The 19,559-nt window shown below is 46.9% G+C and overlaps 4 protein-coding genes across 4 annotated transcripts; all 4 read right to left on the bottom strand.

Moving 5' to 3' along the window:
* Window positions 1-936: 936 nt before the first annotated feature.
* Pcdhga12 (protocadherin gamma subfamily A, 12) lies at window positions 937-5,735 on the bottom strand. Its single transcript, XM_028861831.2, has one exon. The coding sequence runs from the start codon at window positions 5,259-5,261 to the stop codon at window positions 2,793-2,795; it is 2,469 nt and encodes an 822-aa protein (XP_028717664.1). The 5' UTR covers window positions 5,262-5,735; the 3' UTR covers window positions 937-2,792.
* A 1,642-nt stretch (window positions 5,736-7,377) lies between these two features.
* LOC114687127 (protocadherin gamma-B1-like) lies at window positions 7,378-11,600 on the bottom strand. The gene has a single exon (XM_028861827.2). The coding sequence runs from the start codon at window positions 9,871-9,873 to the stop codon at window positions 7,447-7,449; it is 2,427 nt and encodes an 808-aa protein (XP_028717660.1). The 5' UTR covers window positions 9,874-11,600; the 3' UTR covers window positions 7,378-7,446.
* Window positions 11,601-12,261: 661 nt separating this feature from the next.
* On the bottom strand, window positions 12,262-15,594 carry LOC114687126 (protocadherin gamma-A11-like). Its single transcript, XM_028861826.1, is given in 2 exon segments — window positions 12,262-13,033; window positions 13,036-15,594. Coding segments are annotated over 2 exon segments (2,469 nt in total). The 5' UTR covers window positions 14,825-15,594; the 3' UTR covers window positions 12,262-12,353.
* A 272-nt stretch (window positions 15,595-15,866) lies between these two features.
* Window positions 15,867-19,316, bottom strand: LOC114687131 (protocadherin gamma-B7). Its single transcript, XM_028861830.2, has one exon. It carries the CDS (start codon window positions 18,931-18,933, stop codon window positions 16,408-16,410), a length of 2,526 nt encoding a protein of 841 aa, XP_028717663.1. The 5' UTR covers window positions 18,934-19,316; the 3' UTR covers window positions 15,867-16,407.
* Between the last annotated feature and the right edge of the window lie 243 nt (window positions 19,317-19,559).

Genomic DNA, 19,559 nt, shown 5'->3' with positions numbered 1-19,559 from the left:
CCTCCCTGGACTGAGTCTACCAAGTTGATCACAGTCCTCGGGGAGGACTTGTCCTGGAGGAGGTGGGAATGGAGGGTGGGCTGGGGTATGGGGAGGGCGTGGAAGGGGGGAGAATAGGGGAACCCATGGCTGATATGTAGAACTGAATGGTATTGTAAAATAAAAAATATATATCACACACACACACAAAAAAAAAAATAAATCCTAAAAACAATTTATTTTTTGGTTTGCAGGACAGGGTTTCTCTGTGCAACAATCCCAGCTGTCCTGGATCTCACTCTGTAGACCAGGCTGGCCTCGAACTCATTGAGATCTGCCTGCCTCTGCCTCCCAAGTGCCAGGATTAAAAGCATGTGCCATCACTGCCTGGCAAAAATAAATCTTAAAAAAAAAAACCCAATAAAACAAATTTTAAAAATTTGATTTCCCATTACACCTTTGATTTAGAGTTGCCCACCACATGTGATCTATGTTGAGTTTCCACAAAAGAAGGATCACTGCCTTGTTTTCCTTGGTATTAATTACAGAGCGCCATACTTAGTACATTCTATTTACAGCTTAATGTAAACACAAATCACATGTTATTTATTTATTTATTTATTTATCTATCTGTTTATTTATTTATTATTGCAGTACTAGGGATTGAAGCCAGCTGGCGAGGGCCTTGCACAAGGGAGGCAAGTGATTTTCCACTGAGCTAAATCCTCTTTTGACATTTTATTTTGAGATGGGGGGTCTCACTAAGACTGACCTTGAATTTGCTATCATCCTGCCCTAGCTAAATTTAACGTTTTTTTTTTTTTTTTTTTTTTTGGTTTGGTTGTTTTTTGTTGTTGTTGTTTTTGGGGTTTTTTTGGGGGGAGTGAGACAGGGTTTCTCTGTGTAGCTTTGGAGCCTGTCCTGGATCTTGCTCTGTAGCCCAGGCTGGCCTTGAACTCACAGAAATCCGCTTGGCTCTGCCTCCCAAGTGCTGAGATTAAAGGAATGCGCCACCACTGCCTGGTTAAATTTAATGCTTTATACGGACTCAAATACATCATTAAAAAAATCACACAAGTAGAACCACATAATCTATCTATCTATCTATCTATCTATCTATCTATCTATCTATCTATGTTTTTTTGGTCTTGGTTGTGAAGACACATAAGGTGACATTTGAATTTTGTTTTATTTGGGGACCATTGGCCTACCCTTCCTTCTCTAAGTATCACTGATCTCTTTTATAAATTTGGATTCCAATGATTCTGTTTTTAATAGACAGGCAACACATAAATAAAAAAAAAACAAGTTCTAAATTAATACTTAAGACCTACACTTTCCAGAAAAATTTCTGTTTGTGAAAGGGGAAATTTAGGAAGAATATACTACTGAAACGTTTCTTCAGGCAGGGCAGTGGTGGCACAAGCCTTTAACTCCAGCACTCAGGAGGCAGAGGCAGGGGGATCTCTGTGAGTTCAAAGTGAGATCTACAAAGTGAGAGTTCCAGCTAGGACTGTTAAACAGAGAAACCCTGTCTCATAAAGGAAAAAAAGAAAGAAAGAAAGAAAAGTTTCTTCAGAACAAAAATATGTTCAAAACATTTAAATTGTAAAGGTATTTCCTCAAGAAATTCTTCACTGTGTAAAGGCAAAAATAACTCATGCTCCTGTTACATCGGTGAATTCTGGGTATTTTACATGTCATTGGTGCAGGTAAAAATGATGGGAGAGATATTTAACTTTATCATTATATACATATTGTACTCCTGAAATGTGTAACAGATGAAATACCATTACAGTTATTCCTCGTCATAACACATAAATCGTATGTTTGAGAAAAATGTCTAGTGTGTAAGAAATAAAATTTACCATACTTGAAGTCAAACAATTTAAAAGCCTGAAGCTACACCAGGAAAGTATAAGGGCAGAGCTGGAGAGAAGCATAGGCGTTTACAGCGCCTGCTGAGCAATCATGAGAACTGGGAGTCTGGGGGTCCCACAAAGGACTATAACCCTCTCCATGGAGGTTAGAGACAGGAGGACTTCTGAGGATTGCTGGCTTCCAGCCTAGCAAGAAAACGTGAGCCCTGGGTTCCGGGAAAGCCCTTGCAAGCCTCAAATGTGTATGCAGAAAGTGATAGAGAACATCCAGCTTCTGTGTGTGTCCATACACTCACACAGACACAGACACACATGTACAAGTAACTTTTACAAGAAATATATGTATATATCCCTAGTGACCAGAAATAACATTATTTAAAAGACTTTAAATGCAGTATATGAATTTACTAGCAGACTCAAATGCAATTAAAGGCCACCCTATTTGGGCTGGGGATGTAGCCCAGGGGTAAAGTGTTTAGCTCAGATCTTGGTTCAATCCCCAGAAAGGGAGGCTAAACAACAACAACAACAACTGTACTTTCCATCAAAGTCCATTTCTTCACTCCAGTAGAATTAGTGTTCCCTCGGCCTTCCCTGGGGATTGAACCCAGGGCCTCTTCTCCACACATGCTAGGCAAGTGCTCTACCTATGAGTTCGGAGTTATACCCACAACTTCTGTAGTCTTTACAGATAAACCGGCATGAGATAATTGACACAAAGCTGCTTCATGGACAAAAAGAAAAGGAATTAAAAGTGGAAAGACATTATCGTTGGTGAACTAAGCTACCAAATTATAGGGTACAGATAATATAAAGTAGAAATTGTTTCTATATCATGCAAACGTGACAATATCACGTTTATGTATCGTTTAAACCAAACAAGGTGATTAAGTTGTTGGTAGTGGCTGCTTTATCAATTCCAAATACCATGAACTAGGAAGATAGTTCGCTCCAAGCGCGGAATGGACTCACCTGAATTAATGCATGATTATCTTTAGAAAATACTGAATCACCCGAAAGCAAAAGAGGCTCGCTTTTCTCGCAGCTCTCCTGGCTGATGAGCGTGTCTGCATAGTTGGGCTGCGGAAAGATCAAGTGACTCTTTCGGGAGCCCGCAGTGAGCGAGACCTCGTGTGAATAGGTCTGCAGGAAAGCTTGCACTCCGTCTACACCCACAAAGTGAGAGGCTGGAACGTCAGCCAATCCGGGTCCCGCAGCCCCGAGCAGGCGCAGTGAGTGCCAGCGCCGCAGCCTGAGCCCCAGCAGCACCAGAACAAAGACCAGGAAGACGCTGGAGACCGCCGCCACCGCCACCACCAGATAGAGAGTGAGCCCTGAGCTTTCGGAGGTAGAAGGAGACTCTAGATTGTCCAGATCCGCCAGGACGTCGGGGATGCTGTCGGCGATCGCCACCGTGAGCGTGACAGTGGCGGAGAGAGGAGGCTGGCCGTGGTCCTGCACAGCCACTACGAGGCTCTGCTTGAGGGCATCTCTGTCCAGCAGGGCCCGGGCCGTGCTTACCTCGCCGGTGTGCAGCCCCACCAAGAAGAGCCCTGGCTCGCTGGCCTTGATCAGACGGTAGGACAGCCAGGCGTTCTGTCCTGAGTCTCTGTCCACCGCCACCACCTTGGTCACCAGATAGCCAGGCTCTGCTGAGCGGGGCGCTAGCTCCACCCCGGTAGAACCGTCCGTAGGGAGAGCGGGGTACAAGATTTCGGGGGCATTGTCATTCTGATCCAGCACGAACAGGTTCAGTGACACGTTGCTGCTGAGCGGGGGGTCCCCGCTGTCCCGCGCCAGCACTTGCAGGCGTAGGTCTCGGAACTGCTCATAGTCAAAGGAGTGCAGTGCGTACAGGACACCAGTGTCCGAGTTGATGGAGACGTAAGAGGAGAGGGGCACGCCCTGGTGGCTGTCCTCAGCTAGGGAGTAAGTGACTTGGGCATTCTTGTCACTGTCGGGGTCGTGGGCGGTCACGGACGCGATGGAGGCCCCTCTGGGATTGTTCTCCGGGATGTAGGCCCAGTAGGAGGCCTGAGGGAAAACGGGCGGGTTGTCGTTAGTGTCTGCTACGTTCAGGGAGAGGTGAGTTTCGGTTGACAGGGGCGGACTTCCCCTGTCAGTGGCCGTCACTGTGATGTTGTAGCTAGGAACCTGTTCTCGGTCTAGGACGGTGTCTGTGACTAAACTATAGTAGTTTCCGTAGGATTTCTCTAATTTAAAGGGCAGGTTCTCTTGGATGGAACAGATTACCTGTCCATTTTCCCCGGAGTCTTGGTCATTTACATTTAAAAGGGCTATTAATGTCCCTCGGGGAGAGTTTTCCGGAACGGAGCTGGTGAGGGACGTGATGGCTACTTCAGGGGCATTGTCGTTCACGTCCAATACTGTGACCAGGACTTTGGCCCGTGCAGAGTATCCCGCGTTATCGGTTGCTTGCACTTCCATCTCGTAGAAACCCGATTCTTCGTGGTTCAGCTCCCCTGTCGTTGATATTGTCCCCAAATTACTGTCTAGCTTGAAAACTTTAGCTGCCTTGTCGTCCACATACCGGAAGGAATACATCACTTCCGCATTGGCTCCTTCGTCCGGGTCGGTGGCATTGACTAGCAGCAGCTGAGAGCCCACAGCCACGTTCTCCAGAACACTCACGCGGTACTCGGACCGAGCAAACGCTGGTGCGTTGTCGTTCGCGTCTAGGACTGTCACTCGGATGCGCGCCGTGCCAGTGCGGACCGGGTCCCCCGCGTCGGAAGCGGTGAGAACCAGGAGATGCTCGGCCTTTTCCTCGCGGTCCAGCGCGCGCTCCAGCACCAATTCCGGGTACTTGTTACCATCAGCTCCGTTCTGCACCTCCAGCGAGAAGTGAGCATTGGGGCTGAGCTGGTAGCTCTGAAGAGAGTTCTTCCCGATATCTGGATCCCAAGCGTGGGGAAGAGGGAACCGCATCCCAGCGGCGGCGTTTTCACTCATTTTTATCTCCAATTCACTTTCACGGAAGTAGGGAGCATTGTCGTTAATGTCCCTCACTTCTACTTCCACTCCGTATATTTTCCCTATATCTTCCATCAGAATCTCTAGATTTAATTGACACTTGATGGTCCCCATACACAGCTCCTCCCGGTCTATCCTGCCCGCGGTGACCAAGCTGCCGCTCCGCGGGTTCAGAGCGAAAAGTTGAGACCTACCTCTGGAGACGATGCGGACCCCGCGCTCCGCCAGCTCGCGGGGCTCCAGCCCCAGGTCCTTGGAGATGTTGCCTACCCTAGATCCTTTCTCCAGTTCCTCCGGAACTGAATAGCGTATCTGGGTGGATCCAGCCTCCCACAGGATCCCGAGGAGGATTCCCAGCAAGACCAGCACTTTGCAGTCCTGGCGCCATTCCGCAGGGATCATTGTCATTTGAGGAGTATTTCCAGTCCTGCCTTTGGCCACTTAAACCAGACTCCGCTTTTCAGGCCCTGGAACCCGACAGTCAGGAGGTGGAACCAGCTCCTCAGGCCAGTTTCCTCGAGAGGTGTTTTGTCTCAATCTATCTGCATTGTGCTTTAGGCAAGCACACAAAGCCAGCTAGCAGGGCTTCGCGGTCTTTTCCTCCCAGGTTGGTGAACAGCGGCACTCAGAGTCTGAACCAATTACTGCACAGTGTTGAACTCTGGGAGAGGATTTTTTTGGTTGTGTACCTTAAATAGCTCCACCTACTGTTCTTCAAGTGGAGATGGAAACAGAAGGACTCAGCATTTCAGTTCTCTAATATTTTACCTACAAACCCACTTCCTTGACATTATTTTCAGTAGCCGTTTGCATTTTCCTATTTTTCCCAGTAAGACAAAATTTCAGTAGATTTCTAGAAATTTCCTAAAGGGAAGAACTATTGTAACAAGTTGGAATTTAATACTGAAAACAAAACAAAACAAAAACAAAAACAAAACAAAACAGAATGTCTCGATAATATGGAAACCAAACTGAGAAGTGTTATAGCGCACATTGTCAGATTCATATGTGACAGCTAGTCATGTGACAAAGATGTACTAACACTTTTAGAGTAAGTGGAAGGATCCCAACTTGCATTACCTGGAAGTGGAGATAGTGTTACACAATTCTACAGATGCATGCATTGCAAAACGACGTTTGATGTCGATTAAGACTTAGTAAAAGCTGGGCGGTGGTGGCGCATGCCTTTAATCCCAGTACTCGGGAGGCAGAGGCAGGCGGATCTCTATGAGTTCGAGGCCAGCCTGGTCTACAAAGCGAGTTCCAGGAAAGGCACAAAGCTACACAGAGAAACCCTATCTCGAAAAAACAAACAAACAAACAAACAAAAACAACAACAAGACTTAGTAAAAGAAAGTTAGGAATTTGAAGGATACCATAAAATTACCTTTTCTTGGGTAGCCAACCTAATTTCAATAACTGGGAATTATTGGCCATACATTTAGAAGCAGAAGATGTAGAAAAGATTCTAGGAGATGACTGCCTACACGTATTTCATGTGTCTAGAAACTGTATCTGAGAACAAGCACTTTTGGTGATGGCTGCGAGACAGTAGACATTGGCTGACTCCATGCTTAAGTATAAACTTTAACTGAGCTAGCCTCCAGCCTCTGTCACCATAGAATAAAACTGGAAGGAAACTTACAGGTACTTGTGAGAAAAGAGTAGACATAAAAGTGAGATTAAAAGAACTCTGAATAGGCCGGGCAGTGGTGGTGCATGCCTTTAATCCCAGCACTCTGGAGCAGAGACAGGCGAATCTCTGTGAGTTCGAGGCCAGCCTGGTCTACAGAGTGAGATCCAGGACAGGCACCAAAACTACACAGAGAAACCCTGTCTTGAAAAACCACTGCCCCCCAAAAAAAATCAAAAACAAAAAACTCCTAATATATCTGAATACTGTTGCCAAATTATTATCACATCATAATAGAACCTTTTTGTACATACCATTTCTCAATTTATATTAATAAAGAAAGCCTTATAAGCTCAAGATATCGCTCTCCCAAGAAACAACTATAGAAAAACCAAAGTATAGTTTAAATTAAAGTATTTGAGTAGGACCAGCAAGAGATGGCTCAGCAGGTAAACATTCTTGCTGCCAAATCTAATTGAAGCTGAGTTAAATTCCTGGGACCAACATGGTAGAAATAGAGAACTGACTCCCAAAAGTTATCCTCTGAGCTCCACATGGCGCACACACACACACACACACCCGTTTAAAATTACTTGAATGGCAGTGCATCATAATACTTCTACGGTTTGAGTTTTGATGTATATGGATAAAATATTTCGAAATCCTGAAGCCTAATGGTACAGTTACCGGCCCATAGAGAAAAGACAGGAAAGAACTGAGAATGTGCAAATGAAACAGGCGATTGTGGGTATAATGTGTTCTAAGATTCCATTTCAAAGCCGAATGTGGTGGCCCACACCTTTAATTGCAGCGCTTGGGAGGCAGAAGAAGAAGGATCCTTGTGTGTTCAAGGCCAGCCTGGTCTACACAACTGGACAACTGGACCCTACCTCAAAAAAAAAATTCATTCCACAAGAATTTGAAAATTAAACAATTTGCGAATGAAAGGCTCATTGAAACTCACGTGAGTAGAGCGATAGAATCAGAGAGTATCTTGTTATTCTCCTCAGTGACACTCACTTCCACAGAAGCGTCCATAGAAAGACCTTGCGGAGGGACCATTTCTGGCATTAAGGTAAGAAAACGAGACGTGTTTTGACAATTGGAGGCAACATAGAGATCGTAGGAATAAGGCAGAGTCCTCTCACTGTAGTTGAGAGAAACCCCTGGTCTAGTCTTACAGCAGACGCCAGACTGAAAGCAGCCCGAGACTGCAGGACTGTGGGACTGTCGCAGGCGAAGGACGATGGCTAGAATCACAACGAAAAGGAAGAGTACTGAGACCAAGGCCAAGGCCAAGACCAAGTAAAACTGCAGCTCACTCTGGGGATCAGAGGGCAGAGGGTCATCGCTGAGGTCTGGCAGGACTTCCTGCAGGCTGTCAGCAAAGATCAGGTGCAGCGTGGCTGTAGCCGAGAGCGGTGGCTGTCCACCATCCCGCACAGCTACCAGAAGGCGCTGCCGCGCTGCGTCCCTGTCGCCCAAGGCACGCGCTGTGCGCACCTCGCCAGTGCGCAGCCCCAGGCTGAAGAGCCCGGGATCGCTGGCCTGCAGCACGTGGTACGACAGCCAGGCGTTGTGTCCCGAGTCTGCGTCCACAGCCACCACCTTAGTGACCAGGTATCCGGGTTCGGCAGCGCGTGGCACCATGTCGAAGAGCGCGGAACCGTCGGGCTCGAGCGCGGGGTACAGCACGCGCGGCGCGTTGTCGTTGCGGTCGCCCACCAGCACGCGCATGCTCACGTTGGCGCTGAGCGCGGGCGAGCCCTGGTCGCGCGCCTGCAGAGTCAGCTGGAAGGAGCGCAGCTGCTCGTGGTCGAAGGCGCGCTGAGCGAACACCACTCCGCTGTCCTGGTTCACGGACACGTAGGACCACAGCGATTTAGGTTCCAGGTCGCTGGCTATGATGGAATAAGAAACATGGCCATTGGTCCCCAAATCTGGGTCCGAGGCGCTGACTTGAGCAATGGAAGCACCAGGCGGGTTATTTTCAGCCACTTGAATCAAGTAGGAGGCCTGATGGAAAACTGGAGCATTGTCGTTGATGTCCCCAACGTGCAGGGTGACGCTTGTGCTGGAGGAGAGGGGTGGCTTGCCTTCATCAGTGGCGATGATGGTGACGTTGTACTCTGGAGTCTGCTCCCGGTCCAGGACTCCATCTGTTACAAGCTTATAATAATTACTGGCAGAAGATTCAATTCTAAAAGGAACCGTTTCTTTTATGAAGCACGTCACTCTTCCATTTTCTTCAGAATCTTTATCGTATGTTTTGAACAGAGCCACTACTGTCCCAGGTTCTGCATCCTCGGCTATAGAATTGGACACCGAAGTAAAAACCACTTCTGGGGCATTGTCGTTTTCATCGAGAATTTCTATTACAACTTTACATTCTGTGGCCATGCCTCCACCATCCTTGGCCTCTACGCTCATGGTATAAGTCTTCTTGGTTTCAAAGTCTATAGGGCCTTCAGATTTAATTTCTCCACTTTGATGATCTAGGATGAAGTTATTTCTAATATCGTCTCCTAGTGATTTGAAGGAGTATGTGACCTCTGCATTGACACCCTCATCCTGGTCAGTGGCCATCACCTTTAGCACAGAGGTGCCTGAGGGCACGTTCTCTCTAAGACTGACTTTGTACATATTTTGGCTGAACACTGGGGGGTTATCATTGGCATCAGTGACCTCGATTTTAATCTGAGTAGTGCCGGTTAGTACTGGTTCTCCCCCATCCACTGCTGTCAGGATCAAGAGCTGGTAGCTCTGCCTTTCCCTGTCTAGAGGCCTCTCTAACACTAATTCTGGGGCGTCCTTGCCGTCAGCCTTGTCCTTCACTGCCAGAGAGAAATGCTCGTTCAAACTGAGCTGGTAACTCTGGAGAGAGTGCGGTCCTACATCTTCATCTATGGCAGATTCCAGGCCAAACCTAGTGCCTGGAATCGCAAGTTCATTGATTTGTAAAACAATACTGTTTTGGAGGAAATGGGGCGGATTATCATTTATATCTTCTATCACCACGCTGACGTGAAAGACGTTTAGGGGATTTTCTGCCACAATCTCTAAGGGCAGGACACACAGAGGGCTTTGGAAGCATAGTAACTCGCGATCTATCCTGTCGCTCACAACTATGTTCCCGTTCTCAGGGTTCACAGTGAAATACGGTTTCTCTGAGATAACTCTGAGATTCCGAGTCAGTAAATCCCGAACAGGCAGTCCCAGGTCCTCAGCGAGGTTTCCCACAACCGAGCCCATGGCCATTTCTTCCGGAATAGAATACCGGACTTGCTCCGAAAGCCCCGTGCAGAACAAAGGCAGCAAGAACGGAAAGAGTACTTGCCTCCACCGGGTCCTGTTCCCCAGGTTCACGCTGCGCTCCATCCTTCTCATAGCCTTCCGGGTGAAGGGAAGAGGCTTCACGAACTACTTCCACCACGAAGAAAACCCAAACGCTCACTCCAAGTTTGAGGATACCGTAGTCTCTAATATGATTTGCTAAGCAGAAAATTCAAGTCCCCCCACTCTTTAAGCCTTCGGTGATCGTTCACAATTTCAACTGGTAGAGCCTGGAAGTCAGCGCTTACAGCGTATTGGACAACAGCGGCGCCCAGAGTCCACTTATAGAATTGCAACCAGAAGCCTTTGCAGACTCAATGGGATTAGGAAGACAGCTATGTTGGGATACAACTAACAAAGGAGTTTATGAGTTTAGAATTTGTCTGTTTTCCAGTGTTGCTATTGAACAAAGCCCCCCAGAGATGGGATCTGTAGCATAGTTATTAACCCAGTAATGTCAGATTAAAAGGCTTGTCTTTTCCTATCAGAGGAAACACTAAGTAGAAGAACCAGTCAAGTCTTTCCTCAAAACCACGTGGAAAAATAGCCCCACCAAGTGGTATGGGAAAACTTGAAAGTGGAGAAATGACACCACGTATCATCTTCAATCAGACACATGCATAATTGCCAGAGAAGGGGCATTCAAAACCATTTAGGGCACATTTGAAATAAAAATGGCCAATGCCCTAAATTATTTCTAGTTATAATATAGATGCATCACAAGGATTGTTAAATGTGCATTTACCCTTAAGAATTTGATGGCATGAGATGTGAGCGCATTTTCTCTTTATCTTATTTAAATTAACTATATGTTGCATCCTAACTGAACTTCCAGTGACATGCAACTTTCAGAGCCAACCTTTTCTTTTTCTTCTTCAAGAGCTCAGTTCACAGCTCCCAACTAGTTTAGACTGTGCTTAAAAACACAAAGCAAACTCTCCTTACCAATCAAATGCCTTGCAGCATTTTGAATAATCTAATTCTAGTTCAAGTGTAGTGCCTTCAATTTTTTTTCCCTTTTGAGTTTGGAATTCCATAAGCATAAATACTACTCAAAACACTCAAATATTTTTCTTGCCTTCAAGACAAATTTAGGCACCTCTTAAGAAGAACTCCTTTCCCAACAGTTGAAGAATTGTGTCCAATCACCAAATTTACAATGAATTACATTAATCAAATTCCTAAGTGAAAAACACAAACTTGAAAGGAAATACTAATGTGCAAGTAACTGAATCAAATCTCCAGACATGACATAGGAATGTGGAGTTTGATTATGGAAGTGATTCTTGTGATCAAATCTTGATAAGTCTCTTTTCCTCATTTGCTTTTGCTTCAGATAACATGCATATTATTGGATAAATATTGAGGCTTCAATAGCGAGGTTCTTTTCTTTCTGATTACAGCAATTGAATATGCTTAGATGTAGTGCAAAATGAATTTAAGGAAAGAAAAAAGGAACTCAAGCTCCTAGATGGAAGAAGACAAAGAAAAAGAAGAAGAAAGGAGAAGGAGGAGGAGGAGAAAAGAAGAAATGAATATGAGCAAAGTCAGCTCCCCCGCCATCCTAGGGCTGTGGCCAAGGATCTTGCACATGCTAAGCACATTATTGACCACTGAACTATATCACAGCCCCTAAATCAATCACTTATACACCCCAAATACCCACTCTTATCTCTAATCATCACAAATCATATAAACAAATCTGAATTTGAAAGTTTGAGGGATAAAAATAATTTCTATATGTGGATTTGTTACCTCACAAACGTTCAAAAAGGAAAGGAAAAATAAAAATGAACAAAAAAAAAAAAACAGGAAAAAAGAAAAAGCACTGCATCTAACACTACAGTAAAAGAATAAAAGAAAACGACATTGACTCAACAGTTTGGTTTTTTTCATACAATCTAGTGAATTCACAGTAGCGATAGACAGGGAGCCTAAGAAAATGGTCCTGCATTCCCTCACCCAGCCAAGTCTTGTAACAAAGTCTGTTTTGATAGAATGAAGCAACGATACAAAACTGAAATAGTCAACAGGATCCAAATACACCATCGACCACCAAAAAGCAAAACAGAACTATGCATCCTTAGAAGAAAACCTCATTACGAATAGTGTGTAGATAGATAAACGAGGAAACGCTGCAGAGAGCATGTTCCAGAGTTGAGTTAAATTTAAACATTAGAAGCAAATCATGGTAGACTATAGAGACACTGTGAAATTAAAATAAAATCTGTTTGTGAATCATCGAATTGAATCACAATTCCTTTACATCGATAGCCACCAATCATGATAGATAACAATACTGAAGTTAACGTACTACAAAGCAAGTCAAGATAATCGACCTAGCCTTTCAAAATCAAAAGAAAATATGCAAGCACCAAAAATGGACTTTGATAAAGCCCTTCTGAAAAAAATGTTAACCTGATGATGGTACACACAACACAAACCAACGAATACGTTTTCTAAATATGTATGACTAGTTATTTCTACCCAAGCCTAATTTTCATAACCAGCTCAGCAAAAGACCCTTCAAGGCCTTAGCCAAAACAACAACAATTGGGAGGCAAAGAACTATATCTCACCTGACTATCTGTCGGGTCACATTTGCCTAAAACGGTAGCTGGGTCTTCAGCTATCAGGAGAGGCTCGCTTTTCCCACAGCTCTCCTGGCTGATGAGCGTGTCTGCGTAGTTGGGCTGCGGGAAGATCAGGTGACTCTTCCTCGAGTCCGCTGTGAGCGAAACCTCGTGGGAATAGGTCTGGAGGAAAGCGCGCACCCCGTCCACGCCTACAAAATGCGACGGAGGCATGCCAGCCAATCCGCTGGCAGCCTGGAGCAGACGCGAGGAGTGCCAGCGCCGAAGCCTGAGAGCCAGCAAAACCATGACGAAGATGAGGAAGACGCAAGAGACTGACGTGACGGCTACCACTAGGTACAGGGTGAGGCCTGACTCATCCGGGTTGGTGGGAGTCTCCAGACTAACCAAGTCCTCCAGAACGTCCGGGATGCTGTCAGCCACCGCCACGGTGAGCCTGACTGTGGCGGAGAGGGGAGGCTGGCCGTGATCCTGTACAGAGACGACGAGGCTCTGCTTGAGAGCATCTTTGTCCATCATGGCGCGGGCAGTGCGCACCTCCCCTGTGTGCAGCCCCACCGAGAAGAGCCCTGGCTCGCTGGCCTTGAGCAGACGGTAGGACAGCCAGGCGTTCTGCCCGAGTCTCTGTCCACCGCCACCACCTTGGTCACTAAATAACCGGGCTCTGCAGAGCGGGGCGCCAATTCCACACCAGTGGAGCCATCAGTGGGGAGAGAGGGGTACAGGATCTCTGGAGTGTTGTCGTTCTGGTCCAGCACGTACAAGGTCAGCGAAATATTGCTGCTTAGTGGTGGGTCGCCATTGTCACTAGCAGTCACTCCCAGTTGTAGAGTTTGGAACTGCTCGTAGTCGAAGGACTGCAGGGCATACAACACACCGGTGTCTGAGTTGATGGAAACGTAAGAGGACAGAGGTGTCCCCTGGATGGTGTCCTCAGCCAGAGAGTAAGTGACCTGGGCATTTTCTCTGCTATCTCTATCAACCGCGGTCACCGAGAAGATGGAAGAGCCTCTGGGGTTGTTTTCAGGAATGTAGGCAGAGTAAGAGGGGTGAGTGAAAACTGGAGGGTTGTCGTTGGCATCTGCCACTTTGAGCAGGAGGTGAGTTTCTGTAGACAAGGGTGGACTTCCTTGATCTTTGGCGGTTAATGTAATATTGTAGCTCTCCACTTGCTCCCGATCCAGCTCACTATTTGTTATCAGTTTATAATAATTTCCATACGTCTTTTCTAACTTAAAAGGAAGACCATTAGGAATGAAGCAAGTGACTTGACCATTTTCTCCAGAATCTTGATCCTGAACGTTTAAAAGAGCAATTACTGTACCTGAAGGAGAGTTTTCCGGCACTGAGTTAATGGAAGAGGTGACAGTTATCTCTGGAGTGTTATCATTCACATCTGTAACTGTGATCTGCAGCGTGGTGGTGCTCAACAGTCCTCCACCATCTTGGCCTTGAATTTCCATCTCATAGAATCTGTATTTTTCAAAATCCAGAGGCTTTCCGACTAGAACTTCTCCAGTTTGAGAATTCAACTGAAATATTTCAGAAGCTTTGCTTTTCTTTTTCCGGAATGAGTACGCCACTTCTCCGTTTATACCCTCGTCTGGGTCTGTGGCGTTCACCACAAGCACCCGAGTTCCAGAGCTGAGGTTTTCGGGAATACTCACTCTATACACAGACTGTGTAAACTTTGGGATGTGGTCATTTACATCCAGGACCACCACGCGAATGGGAACCGTGCCCTTGCGGATGGGATCTCCCCCATCTAAGGCTGTGAGGAGGAGGTGGTGAGAAGCCTCTTTCTCCCGATCCAGGCCTTCCTCCAGCACTAGCTCTGGATTCTTGTCCCCATCAGTTCCGCCTCTTACCTGCAAGGAAAAGTAACTACTGGGGCTGAGCTGGTAGCTCTGGAGGGAGTTCATCCCGGCATCTGGATCCCTAGCGCTAGGAAGAGGAAATCGCGATCCAGGACTAGCATGCTCGCTGACTTTGATCTCCACCTCCTCTTCCTGGAAGCTGGGGGCGTTATCATTAATGTCCATTATTTCCACCTCCACTCCGTAAATCTTCAGGGTGTCCTCCACAAGAATCTCCAAATTTAGCAAGCAGGAGGACAAGGTATCACACAACTCCTCGCGGTCGATCCTACCCGCGGTGACCAAGCTGCCACCTCGCGGATTCAGAGCGAAAAGCTGCATTTCGCCTCTGGAGACGATACGGACTCCGCGTTCCGCGATCTCCCAGGGCTCCAGCCCCAGGTCTTTGGAGATGTTGCCCACGAAGAAGCCTTTATCTGTCTCTTCTGGCACCGAGTATCGGATCTGCCCGGTCCCAAACGTCAGCAAGGTCCCTAGGAAAATGCACAGCGAGACCAGCGCTCTGCGGTCCAGGCTCTGAGGCTGATTCGCCATGGCTCCGAGTGAGTGCAGTTCGTGGGTTCTTGCGCCGGTTTATTTTTTTCTGAATTAGCTTTTGTGTCTACGACGTTCCAGGTCGTCCGCATCCAAAATATATTCCAAAGCGAGCGGAGGTATTTTTATTTCCAGAATTAGGATGCGTGAGTATCCATCCCTTTCGGCTTTGTGTGGTAGAGGTTCAGGAGAAGGACTCAATAGCTTTGCCTTCCCATTCCCTGATTGGTCAACAGCGGCGCCTAGAGCCCAATCTTATTATTACAACACTAAGAAAAATCGGATGTCCGTTGCAGAGGAAATTGTCACACTCACCTTTTCCGTGAATCATACACAATTGTAAAGCTGAAAACCGCAAAAATAGTTATGTGCTGTGATGTAAAATTCACCAGGCGCACTTATGAAAAGGGTAGATATTAAATGGACATGTTTAATTTAAAGTTTTGAAATACTACTGGAACTGAAAACGCACAGATTAGTTGTGATTCCAACTGGTTTTACTGACGGAAGAGACACGACATTTGTGGATGTGAAAACAGTGTGTTCCACAAAATCCTGAGGTAGGATGCATGGCTATTATTCTTACTACTTTTTCCCCCAAGGGTGTTTTTTTTTATTGTTTTAATTATGTGTATGTGTCTTTGTGAGTATGTGCACGTGTGAGTGTGGGTTCATGTGAAGTCCAGAAAAAGGTGGAACTGGAGGTACAGGCAGTAGTGATCCTTCAGTTGTGGATGCTGGGAACTGAACTTGGGTCCTCCCAAAGAGCAGCGATGCTCTTAACCACTAAGCCATCTCTTCAGTCCCCACCAAAGATTTTTTTAATGAATTATTTTGTTTTTTAACGAGCAAAATAAAGACGGAATGTTTCACTCAAACTTTGAATAGCATTATGGTTATCATTTAAAAGATAATAAAATGTAACAATTTCATACTTTTTTGTTTGTTTGTTTGTTTGTTTTGAGACAGGGTTTCTCTGTGTAGCTTTGCGCCTTTTCCTGGAACTCACTTGGTAGCCCAGGCTGGCCTCGAACTCACAGAGATCCGCCTGCCTCTGCCTCCCGAGTGCTGGGATTAAAGGCGTGCGCCACCACCGCCCGGCTGTATTTCATACTTATAAATGCAAGCCATTTTTAATGAAACACTCGAGTGAGCGTTTCATATACTTGTATATGTTAGAGGCCAGAGGACAGGGAGGAGAGAATCAGTAATCAAAGCCAGGACCTAGAGCATACTATACCTTCAACCCTCAAAAAAAGAAAGAATTAAAGATGTTTGGATAGTAGTGTATTTAACCACTGCGAACCTTTTGTTGTATGTGCTGGATAGAACTGGGAATGTTTCACACTAGGCACATGGATTTTGTCACTGAACCACATTCCCACATCCCTTCCAAACACAGGGATAGCATGAGTTTGGCCTGGATTTCTCTTAGGAACTTTAAGTTCCAAAAATAGAGCCGGCCAGGTGGCTCGCCCCTTTATTCTCAGCACTCGGGAAGCAGAGGCAGGCAAATCTCTGTGAATTCTAGGTCAGCCAGGTCTACACAGCAAATTCCAGGACTACAGAGAGAAACTTCTGTCTCAAAACAAAACAAAACAAAACCAAAACAAAATCCTTAAAATAGCACAACTATATTGGAGCACATTGGCATACCGGCATTTAAAAAGCATAATATGAAATACCTGGTTAAAGGTCTTCTCGTCTGCTTCAACACTAGGAGTTAAAATGCTAGTCAACAGTGCTGAGGAACTATCTTTGTTGAGAATATCTTGTGTGGCTGGATAATCACCAACAGAAGTGAGAAAATTAAAATCTGACTTAGCTTGATCTCCCGGCACGCACAAATTATAGGCATAGGGCAATGTCCCTTCGCTGTAGTTCGGTGGAAGTACAGGTCGAGACTTGGAGCCGAGAACTGGCCCCAAGCATCCAGTGGTTGAAGAGCTGGAAGACTGTCGCAAGCGCAAAGCAATGGCCAAAATCACCGCGAAGAGGAAAAGCACTGAGATCAAGGCCAAGGCCACCACCAGGTAAAACTGAAGCTCACTCTGGGAGTCGGAAGGAGTGGGGTGATCGACAAGGTCCGGCAATGCTTCCTGTAGGCTGTCTGCGAAAACTAGGAGCAATGTGGCAGTGGCCGAGAGCGGTGGCTGTCCACCATCGCGCACAGCGACCAGAAGGCGCTGCCGCGCCGCGTCCCTGTCGCCCAAGGCACGCGCTGTGCGCACCTCGCCAGTGCGCAGCCCCAGGCTGAAGAGCCCGGGATCGCTGGCCTGCAGCACGTGGTATGACAGCCAGGCGTTGTGTCCCGAGTCTGCGTCCACAGCCACCACCTTAGTGACCAGGTATCCGGGTTCGGCGGCGCGCGGTACCATGTCGAAGAGCGCGGAACCGTCGGGCTCGAGCGCGGGGTACAGCACGCGCGGCGCGTTGTCGTTGCGGTCGCCCACCAGCACGCGCATGCTCACGTTGGCGCTGAGCGCGGGCGAGCCCTGGTCGCGCGCCTGCAGAGTCAGCTGGAAGGAGCGCAGCTGCTCGTGGTCGAAGGCACGCTGAGCGAACACCACTCCGCTGTCCTGGTTCACGGAAAGGAAAGAGGATAGTGCCTTTGGCTCTAGGTCGCTGGCTATGATGGAGTAGGAGACGAGGCCATTTAGTCCAAGATCTGGATCCCGTGCTTTGACTTGGGCTATGGAGGTACCGGGCTGGTTGTTTTCTGGTACGTTTACCAGATAGGCGGGCTGTTGGAAGACAGGTGCGTTGTCGTTGACGTCAGCAACGTGCAGAGTTATGATTATGCTGGAGGAAAGGGGTGGCTTGCCTCTATCTGTGGCTATGATAGTGATGTTGTACCCCGGGGTCTGTTCCCGGTCTAGGATGCTATCTGTCACTAGCTTGTAGTAATTATTGGAAGAAGAATGAATCTTAAATGGACTGTCTCCACTTAAACTGCACGTGACTTGTGCATTTTCCCCGGAGTCTCGATCCCTTACTTTGAAGAGGGCCACAACCGTTCCAGAAGGGGAATCCTCCAATATCTGATCAGAGAGGGAAGTGATGATTATTTCTGGGTGGTTGTCGTTCTCATCTAGAACTTCTATAATTACTTTACACTGTGAAGAAAGAGATCCTCTGTCCTTTACCTCTACATCAATCGTGTATTTTTCTACTTCTTCAAAATCCAAGGGCTGGTGAGTTATGATGTCTCCAGTTAGGGAATCGAGAGAGAACACGTGCTGAGCTTCGTTAGCCACACCCAGGAAGGAGTATGTGAACTCCGCATTGATGCCCTCATCCTGATCCGTCGCGCTTAGCCTTAGGACGGCCGTCCCTGGAGGCACATCTTCCCGAAGGCGGACTCTGTACACATCTTGGCTGAACACTGGGGGGTTATCGTTGGCATCTACCACTCGGATTCGGAGCTGAGCGGTACCACTTCGGGGCGGGTCCCCACCGTCTACAGCTGTCAGCACCAGGTGGTGGGTGTTCTCGGCTTCTCGGTCCAGCGTCTTTTGCAGTTCTAATTCTGGGTATTTGCCACCATCAGGATTGTCTTTCACCAACAATGAGAAATACTCGTTAGGACTTAGGTGATACTTGCTCAGTGAATTCACACCAATATCAGGATCTTTCGCAGACTCCAGAATTGTTCTCATCCCTGGGTTGACGGATTCAATTATTTCTAAGTTTATTTCATTTTTTGGGAATTGAGGAGCATGGTCGTTAACATCCTCAATCTCCACAACGACATGAAAAATATTCAAGGGGTTTTCCAGCACAGCTTCCAACTGTAACTCACACTTTCTTCTCTCTTTGCATATCTGCTCGCGGTCTATGCGGTCCTTCACCAGTAAATCCCCGCTCTCCGCGTCCACACTGAAGTGCAGCTTCTCAGCGCTAACCCGCAGCTTCCTTGCAGAGACTTCCAGGACACTGAGCCCCAGGTCCTTGGCGAGGTTCCCCACCACAGAGCCGCGGTCCAGCTCCTCCGGGATGGAGTAGCGGACCGGCTGGCCCAGCGCGGGACAGAACAAAGGCAGCAGCAGCAGGGTAAACAGTACCTGCGGGCGGCCGGGGCGCTGCCTCTGTGCGCAGCTCCCTCCCATTGCTGGCTCGGGTTCTCTCTAGGTCTTCGGATCTTCACAGTAGGATAGAGTGCGGTCTTCCGAGGCGGAGGTGCATCTGGCCCCGTACAGCCGGACCCCAGTTTGGGGCTGGGAATCTGTGTCTTAGTCTCTGTGAGCGAGAGTTCCCTTTGGAGTGTATTCGTTTCTGCGCAGGAAATTCCAGCCTAGAGACTGAGGGATGCCGGGCGTTGGAGCCTGCTCTGCACTGGCCGACAGCGGCGCCCAGAGGCTCTGAGTGGAATTGCAGTCTGGCGTTTCATATTTTGAGGAATCTTTTATTTTATATTAAGGCAAGTTGATAAGCTAAAATATTTGAATTTTGTTTCTTATTGATTTTGTTTCCATCGTGGAAATTTTTAATGTTAAATATTATATTTAATTTGTAAAAAATATAGTAATTTTGTATAGATTGAAAGACTGTTTTGTTCTAATAAAAAGGCATGAAAGAAAGTAAAGGAAGGTACACAGATCCAACCCATGGCCCACTGTTACCCAGATCATGCATCCACAGGAAATTATTATCACTCCTTTTGAGGAAAATTATCTTTTGTCATCAACTCTAGCTTTAGTCAGTTAAAAAGTAAAAACCCCTTCATCCATATTTA

The sequence above is a fragment of the Peromyscus leucopus genome, chromosome 19, assembly GCF_004664715.2.
Source record: "Peromyscus leucopus breed LL Stock chromosome 19, UCI_PerLeu_2.1, whole genome shotgun sequence".
In the NCBI taxonomy this organism is placed as follows: Eukaryota; Metazoa; Chordata; class Mammalia; order Rodentia; family Cricetidae; genus Peromyscus; species Peromyscus leucopus.
This window is presented reverse-complemented; position numbering and strand designations above follow the sequence as displayed.